This window comes from Chanos chanos, chromosome 9 (genome assembly GCF_902362185.1).
Source record: "Chanos chanos chromosome 9, fChaCha1.1, whole genome shotgun sequence".
NCBI lineage: Eukaryota > Metazoa > Chordata > Actinopteri > Gonorynchiformes > Chanidae > Chanos > Chanos chanos.
The window spans coordinates 7,471,460-7,481,022 of NC_044503.1; the positions used below are offsets into that span (position 1 = coordinate 7,471,460).

Below are 9,563 nucleotides of genomic sequence, written 5' to 3' on the forward strand. Positions count from 1 at the left end.
GGCAGGGACAGTCTTCCTTCCTGAGTCTCCTTTCACTTGAGTCACGGAGGACAAGGTCACGAGGGAGAGGAGGCAGGCCATACGATATGGTCGTAGAGAGCCACAGACGGACCGCATCACGGCTCCACAGCTGGCTGAATGGATTCGTACATCCACCAGACTGTGAGGCGCTCCGTGTGGAGCTTCATAGCGGCGATGTTTTGGACTAGTGAGGCAGGACTGATGAACAGAATTTGACCAGAGACCGGTCGGGTCCACTGGTACGGATCAAGGGATTAAGCTGTTCTCTTTGAGACGGAAAGAGAGGAAAGATGTTTTCCCTTTGTGTCGAGTCAGTCCGTTCGTTAAAACCCGTCAAATCTCTCCTCCTTGTCCAGAAGCTTACGGCGCAAAGTTTTCCACAGTCAAACCAATACATGTTAAAATGCATCCTTATATCTCTCTAAATCATAGCCTGGATGTTTTTAATCAGTCAAAAAAGAAAAAAAAACCCTCAGCAGTTTCCTTGGCAGGGGTGTAGATGGGTTGGCTAGGGGAGACTGGGGGGGGGGGGGGGTTAACATACAGAGTTTACCCCCGTTTTGTTTGGCTCCATTCCTAGATCATTCCAGCTTCTGCTTCCAAACGCAATACATGATGTAAAAAAGCTGTAACAAGAATGTTAAATGTCCTCCAATGCTGTGTCCTGAGTCAGCCCTAGCAGCTGTAAATGGAAACCCTTCACTCTGGAGTCTGACAAGGTAATTTTACAGCACTGCTGTTCCTGAGTACTTAATAAGGGCCTTAATGATCAGTTAAAGGACCGCATTTGTTTGTATACTGGACCAAATGGCAACATCTCGAATCTTGCTTACCGCTGTGACCCTCACAACCAAACAGAAACAAATCAAACACTGAACAATGGCCAAGCATTTCTGACACGATTCCAGAACGACCACGACTAATGACACCCACAAATCACAAACACACAACAGACTAAAATGTTTTTGCACATGCTAAATCAAAGACGTGACCAGTGACTGTGTCATAAAGTATATACTGACCAATCAAATTTTTGTATGTAAATATTTCTTCATTGTTGCCCTATTGGTCTATTTATATTAAATCACGTGCAGTGTGACAGGAAAAAAAAAATGACCAATTGTTTTCATTTCAACTTTGCATTACTCAGAGTGATAGATTTAGTATACTACGAAGCAGCAGTAACACCGTGCCCTTGAAGTTAGGCCATCATAAATGTGATGAGAGTTTGACACATTCCTGAAAGTAACAGAACACCCTGGGATTGCTGGATCGCAGGGGGAGAGGAATCATTTGGAAACCATTAGCCAAGCCACTTTGGACCCGCATTAAGGAGATTTACAAACATCCGCAGGTCTATGAGAGAGAGAGAGAAAGAGAGAGAGAGAGAGAGAGAGAGAGATACACATCAGTGGTGCAAGTGTTCTGTTATAGCCATTTAATGAAGACCTCTTAGTTCATGAATATAGCTCATAGTGTTTGGAGAAGAGCTGAAGAACAGTCAAAGCCCCCCTCCCTCTACTCTCCAATTTATCTTTCTCTACTGCCTCCAGCTAGTGTGGAGGAACAGGGTTCCATCCAGCTTCACTTAGCCCCATTTCACAAGGTGACTTTCAACAGCCTGACAAAGCTTCTCACCATTTTCTGTTGGATTTTTCGTGCAGAATCAACAAAAGTGACAACCAAAAATCATGAGCAATAGCAGGCTCCTTTTCAGGTTCCGTTTCTGCTCTAAATCATAAATCACACGCCTACACAAAAAAACAAACAAACAAACTGAAAAACAGGAGAGAATGAAACACGAAGCCATGCTAGAACTATGCCACAAATGACAGAATACATCCCATTGACAAAATATCCCATTACAAATACATTGCAAATATTGTCTTAACGGTTGACAAGATTAAACGACGATCCAGAGAAGTAAAGAAATACTGGTTCACATGTCTGGGACTAGAGCGCTTTCCAGTCACCAGGCATGATTTGTTTATCCGCTCGGCTGTTTAATGTTTAACTCGCTAACAGCGTGACACTTCCATTTTTCCGCCGGGTAAATATTCACGTCGTAACCCATGACATAAGTCTTAAACTTAAGCTAACAAACACAGGGGCAACAAAATTCTTCTTCAGGCGATACAGACTGAGGCGCACCATCTGATTTATATAATCACATTCACAATAATAGCTAGCGTGAAAAGTCACCTTCGGTGCCTTGTTTTACTTGAAAGCAACACAGCATACTGTGTGTTGAAGAGTCAGCATAGCACAAAGCTACCTTGGAGACAAACTACCCAGTCTTTCTGATACAAAACCACAATTCACTCCTGATCTGTTAGTATGCAAGTCACTAAATCAGCCAGAATCTTTCGTTTTTGTCCCCTTTTTTATATATTTATATATATATATACTGGAATCTTTTGTGAGAAAGGAGAGAGAAGAAAATAGCCCTGCAATAGCAATCAAGGTGAGTAAATGTACATTCTCAATACATTCTGGACATTCCCAGAAATTATTCGGAATGTCTGGGAATGCTTCCATGAGCAATAAACATGGAACGTATGTCATCTCAACAAAAGATTAGGAGGGGGGAAAAAAAAGTCCACTCTTTTTCTTTGTTTTTTCTCTCTCTCTTTCTCTGTCTCTCTCTCCTTCTCTGTAAACAAGCCTGAGCTATCCATCAGCCTGTGAGAGGCCCAGCAAATGTGAATGGAGAGTTTGAGAACATTGAACTCTGTTACCCCTATGTACAGCTATGGGCTAATTCCCACAGAGCCAGAGATCTCCAGACCAATTTATTTTCCAGGCACTGAGAACAATGGATCCCAAACTCTAAGGTCCCTCTGATGAATAATTAAGTGTTTGTATGTTAGGGGACACTCTACCGAGGGGGGCATCTCCCGCACTGTTTCGTAACAATGTTCACTTAAATTACGTAATATGCTAGCATTAATTCTTATTAGCTGCGATATAAACTGGTTCCTCTATTCACAAAGGCTTTAAATAAACATATTTATAACTGCACAGTGGTGACGGATATACGCCGTGCAGGTGGGCAATGACATGCAGGCCGATGTGGGAACCTGTGTTTGGTACACAAGAGTCTGTCGTCACCGGCGTGGTTGAGATGAGCTGAGGTGAGTGGATGCTGGATAGTGTTGAGAATGTTACCATTAGATTTGACAAGGTGAACTATGAGGAAACCAAGTAATTGCTGAGTATATTAAGTCTCTCTCGCTCTCTCTCTCTTTCTCAGATAGGCGCATGAAAGTGCTAAGAACAGATTTAACTGCCGAAAATGACTCTTTTAAGGAAAATTAAAAAGGCCAAAGTACAGCGATTAAAATAACCACAAAGTATTCATTTAAGTGAGAATAAGCCGCTCTCTCTAAAAAGTATGTTCCAGTCCCCCACTGAGTAACTGAACATAACATCATACAAAAATTATGACACTGACTGTTGAATATTCCCCCCACAATTCGTAACCACAAATGACTAACAGCAAATTTATTTTTCACAGCAAAACAACAGTAAGCTGCATCAGTCTCATATGAGAGTATGATCAGTAATAGCCTGGCCCAATTTGTTTGGAATTCATTCAAAAATAGGCAAGATGACCTTCATGCATTGCTCTGTTTACCCAAAACAGCAGTAAACTAAGAGAGTGCAGGTGTCAGCAAGAGTTACAGTTTGGCTACCACTGATGTAACTGTGCAGCTGTTGCTAGTTCTCCTAGCGCGCGATGAGGAGGTATTAGCAAGGGTCAGTCTAAAACGAGGCACACGTAAAAACACGGGTTTTAGCCTCGACTTTAAACTTTACAAAGCAAAGTCTGTTTCTTAAAATGCCTCGGTGTTCAGCAGCCCAAATAATTTCATTTCTCATCAGCCAAACCGAAGTTCTGCTAGTCAAAGACGAATTTCTCGCTAGCGCTACGCTAACATAAGTGGTCAAATCCACTTGATGTGGGACAGCCAGACACGAGCAGATAGAAAGCCCAGCTGCCAGGAGTTCGGTGATTACCAGAGAGAGGAGACAGAGCCAAGAGACTGCATTAACAACTACAAAGCTTTACTTGTGTGATTACTCCCTCTGTTTTACACTGATCATCAAGGGCTTGCATTGAGGCTAATAGCAGGAGCAAAGAGCAACTTCTTAACCTAAGCTGAGATCATGAAAATAGTACTGCATGTTTAATAATATTTTCACTAAGAGGAAAAATGGATTATATAACCTTTTAAATATGTGTGTGTGTGTGTATGTGTGTGTGTGTGTGTGTGTGTGTGTGTGTGTGTGTGTGTTGGGGGGGAGGGGGGGTGTCCACAAATTGTCGTGACTGAAACATTCACGGAGATGAATATTTTGGGATCACTGATTGGAAGTAGCGGTTTGTTTTAACAGTATCAGCAGTTCTTACACAGAGTGCTCCAGTGAACCTTCCCACATTCACTTGACTGAAAATAGGTCAGAGACAAAGGAATCTGCTGGATCACTGCTAAACCAGTTTTCTCAACCCTCACGACTGTCACCAAAATAGTTTTTATAATAAACACCTCAAAACTATTGCAGTAACTCGCTAACAGAATGAACCTGGAGGCCAGACCAAACAGTTGTTGATCTGAATCACTCCCAAACCCCGTTGCGTGTGAAAGGGGTATTCCTGCAAACTGGCAACACCCCAAGACTTGTCAGAAAGAGATTAACACTACTCAGAGTCTCACCTATGCTAATTTAAGGTAGTCCAGATAATCACTGTGTGTCAACCATTTGTAGCAGACATTAAGCGAACTTGAGCTATATTTGTATATTGCATAAACACTTGCTTATTTTAATGAATGAGCACAATAAAACCGACAACACTTGCTGGAAACAAAACTTTCCTCATGTTAAATTCAAACCTGCTGAGACTGTGTCTCAATGGTAAAACAAGGACACATTGAGTGTGGTGTGGGGTTGACCCGTCAACTGTAAGAGTCAATGTCACTAAAATCAAGAAGTTCATGACGAGGAAAGACGCTGAAGCTTCGTTAAACACTGTCAATGTTCAGGTGCAAACGCAAAGTCACAAAATCCTTACCAAGCTTCTTTTTCTTCTTATCTCATGACCAAGCTCTAAACTACATATAACAAAAACGCTTGTTAAGCCAGTGCTAAAGGGGGAAGGGGGGAGGGGGGGGTCAGATGGCCGATAACACAACCGGGGTCACTATGTGTTGCCAAGCTCAGAGGATTACCCTTAGCTGAAGTGTCTTTCAAAGAAATCTGGTTCAGCTACAGCAGCCATCGCTTAAAAACCTCTGACAATCTGTTAGCTTCTATACGGATGCAAAAATCACTCGCTTTCCAGAACTCCCTCGTAAATCCTATGCTTTTCTATTTTTTTGTCACAGGCAGAAGTATTACATTTCCTTTTGGCCAAGATTCTTCAAAGACCTCATCTTAATGGTAAGGTCATTCAAGAGTTCTGTGGGAAGAAAAAAAAAAAAATTGGCCTATGCTGCTTCAGTAATTCATCGATCAAATTAGCCTAACCACCTAAATCTCCAACAATCGAAAATCAGAAGTGTCTCCCAACTAAGATTAGCGTTGTCAGATCTGTAACTCGTCAAACCAGTCGGTACGGCAGCAAACTAAAACCGCCACGAGTTAAGCGAAGTGTAAACTCAGCCTGTCGGCACCTTTCTGCAACAACATGAATCTGGCGGCCTGAGTTGTCCTCCTAAATAATGACCTGATACAGTTCAACCAAGGGCTGCACGTCCAATTCTAAATCTGAGACTGGAATGTGACGACTGGTCCGTACTCTAGAGACGGCCTTGCAGACCTAGAGCAAACAAATAGGGCGAGATGTTTAAGTTTCTCTACGAAGGATGAAAGTTGTGCTCTAAAAGATGTTGTTGAATGTTTTGGTCGAGTGATCGTGGCTCAGTGACCGTTTCCGGTGTTCCCTCAGCTCCTCCGCGTTCAGCTTAATTTGCTTGAACTCAACCGTGTTTCCCCTCGCTGTTCTAGGTGTCCCCGAGGGGAACATTCCTGGACGTTCCTGTCTCCACCAAAACTCGGCGGGCTCTGATGGACCTTCTGTCGCTTCTCTTTATTGTTCTCTGTTAAACACATCCTCCTGTACAGCCTGTACGCATGGTTTCCTCCCATTAAAAAATCACTTCCACAGTCCCCCATCCCCACTAACAGACACACACAAACTCTGCATATATGCACCTACACACTATTTTTGACCCACACTCTCCCATGCTCCTTGATGACTAAATCTTGAAGTAAAATAACACACTCCCTCTCAATGTGGGTTTACATGTCCTAAAATGAACTATGAGGCTAAACTTGGGGCCCACATTGTTCAACAGAATTAAACAGGCTTTTCACTAAGAGGTAATATAAGTAATTAAAGGTTTTTGTTGGACACTCAGGCAAACATAGTTATCAAGGCTGACTGGTATTGTCCAGATGTAATAAATGAAGAAGTTATGGTTTGGCCTGCAAATGGTCACCATGGGTATAAGAAAAAAAAAATACAAACTCCGCGTTGGTCTTTTCTTAAGGACCAGGATTTTGCCAGGGCTGTTTTCAGGTCTACCCATGTTAGAACCGGTAATTTTCCAATACCTTCAAATATGCTTCCCTCTACGTCTGTCACCCACATGAAGTCTGCAGCATTAACAACGAGTATGGGAGGTTTTAATGCACACGTCAAGAAACCATTTTTACAAACGAATGTCTTGGCTAGTGTCACGCCCTCAAAAAGCGTCGCTGAGAAAGACAAGATAATTATTGAGCTTGAACAAGAGAGGGAAAAAACTGGAATGAAAAATGTGTGTGTGGGGGGTGGGGGTGAAAACAGGTTACATTTATTATGTAACCAGGGATCAATAACATGCAATTATTCAAATATGGCAAGTAAAACTTCAGAGACAATAGTCTATTTGAGATCATTTTTTTCCCCCTTGATACTTTTCTTTTCATATGGATGAACTGAAGTCATCACAATTGGTTTCACCACACCAGGCACAGATTGTTTCAATCACTTACTATGCCATTAATAAGGTCAATGAGGGGTAATTAAAGTCATAACCTTTAAAAGCTTTACCTCTTCTGTGCAGCTGCAAAGTGGATAACAGTTTGCAGTTGCACTAACTCTGAATGGACAGGGATTTTACCCATCACAAGCAGAAGGAAGACAGAGGGGAAAGAAAATCACTCATCATAATAGATGTGCAGTTTGGTTGAGTATTAATCCAAAGCCTTGTGTTTATGGTGATTTTTTTTTTTTTTTTAACAACCGATTACTGACCAAAAACAGTAAGTCTGTTTAAAATAAATGGACACGGTATGTTACATCAGATAAGGGGTTTAGCCTACATAATCCCACACAATTAGATTGATAATCCACACAAAGTCTAGGGTCAATGCGGAGCTTTAATTCACAAAGAAAAACACAGATGCTTTAGTAAACCCATAAAACAGTTCCCTCTCAGCAAGTCACATTCAGTTACACGTTTAAACTGTTCCTAACTGTGGGAATGGAGGTTAAGGTTTCTTTAGTGTTTAGTAAACAAACCACACGTGAACCTCAGAGACGTTCACAACATACCTTCCACAATAACATGGTTTGGGTAAGGTTCTTAATTAAGTACAATGTGTTCTGTCAAGCACAGAAACTGTCAATCCATGTCAATGCCTCGAGTTCGCAATGCTGAAAAGTATTTTTAGCCCATACACGAGTCCTTGTTTTCAGACAACGCTGCACACAACATGTATCCATAAAACGGACACGGCAAATGTACAAATCCTGTTTTTATAGTCTCATATTTATTTGACCAAATATACACGTACAAGAACATGAAATTTAAGGTCATTCAGATCATTTTAAAACAATAAATGCACAGCTTTGTCATTTGAATTAACATTGGCGGTAACTCCCCAAACCTCCTACCAATAATGAGTCATTCCTTTAGAACGAGGGAACATAATACTTGAATTCCAATCGCCTTTATTCTTACTGTTACTAGACCATTATGTTCTAAAAGATTTTTTTAAACCAAGTCATGCCACATCGATGGTTCAATAACTGAGATCACTTGGGATATATGAAAGATGATGTCATGATGTCATACAGTGATGATGTCAACACGCTGCGTTGTTTTACGCCACGCTGAAGTTTGTGCAGTACAAAGCTTCATTAGACGATAAGAGAAATGATACAGTGCACAAACAAAGATTACGCTCTTTTTCCCCTTCGAAGAAAATTTGCTTTGGAGGTCAGTGCAATACAACCGATTCACTAACAAAGGTCCAACTGTACCAAGGCTGAGGAACTACTCGGTTTCTACAGGGATCTTGACAGACACGTAGCACACCTTAGTAGCCAATGATATTTGTAGAACAAGACAATAGTTTGGTACTTGTCCTTCAGCACCATCAGGCCAAGCACATTTCAGTTTTTCTTAGCTCTGTTCTGCTCCATGCTAACTCTGATGCTTAGAGTGAGCCATGTAGGTAATTGTAGGTTTTGGACGCTGACCAGTGACCAAATCTGTCTTACGGGCACCACCCCTTTAGCCGGAAAATTATCGACAGTTCATTGTCCCCGCTTTTAGATAAATTCGTGACCAAATCATCGTTTTTAAAAATGATAGTAAATGGTGTTTCTTAAGGTATGTCAGAACACAGACAATAAAAGAAATGCTAACGGATTCCAAACGCTTTACCAATGAATGAAACAAAAGTCTTGGTTTCATGGAATCGGTCGAGCATGACAAAAGACGGGTGATTAAAGGTAAACATCTTTTGCGATTTTATTCTTTTATGCACAGGCGTTAGATTCCGAAAATCATATTACTCTTTTATCAGCTATCCTTATATTATGTCAGGTATTTGCCTCGAATTGTTTGCGCAATCAACTCACACAAAAACGGACAACAGCAACAATGCAGAACAGCAATGACAAGTTTACAAATCCAGCCTTCATTAGAAGTAATTATATCACGCATAAAAAGAATTTCATAAAATGAACCGATTTCTGATATGCAACAAAATCGGGGTGCTAACCCGTTTCAAAAATATTCCCTCCTCTATTTCAGACTAGCTGCAAAACTGGGTGTGAGGAGCATACTGGGACATACTGTCTGATACGGGAACATAAGCAGTGATTTAGTTAAAAAACGAAATACGGATAAATCCATCAAATCATATGAACAACACGAGATGAACTCGTCTATATAATTTACTTCATATCACTCTGCTTTTGTTTTCTCGTTTCTAAGGTAGCTAAAGGTGGGTGCGCTTATTGTCAGGATCAGCCAGCACTGCCTTGAATCGCAAATGCTGCGAGGTACGATCAGGGCACCTTTACTTGAAGTCATGCCAAAATTGCGGCAATTTCATGAACAAATATGAGACAGAAATAAATGAAAGTCAGATCACTCGTCTCACCCAGAGGTCCGTTCCCCAACTCATCGCTCTCCTGTCGTTAAGAAAAAAACTCTGCAATTGTTAAAGTATCCCCCGCTCAAAACTCTCGTCTGTGTGTC

At 41.3% G+C, this 9,563-nt stretch overlaps 1 protein-coding gene across 2 annotated transcripts in view; it reads right to left on the reverse strand.

Annotated features, from left to right (window-relative positions):
- fnbp1l (formin binding protein 1-like) overlaps positions 1 to 9,563 on the reverse strand; it is a 32,020-nt gene extending 22,457 nt beyond the window's left edge. For both annotated transcript variants that reach the window (XM_030783977.1, XM_030783976.1), the window contains exon 1: positions 9,466 to 9,563. In XM_030783977.1, coding sequence (XP_030639837.1) covers positions 9,466 to 9,489 — 24 coding nt within the window. In that variant the 5' untranslated portion in view covers positions 9,490 to 9,563. The remainder of the gene's footprint in view (positions 1 to 9,465) is intronic.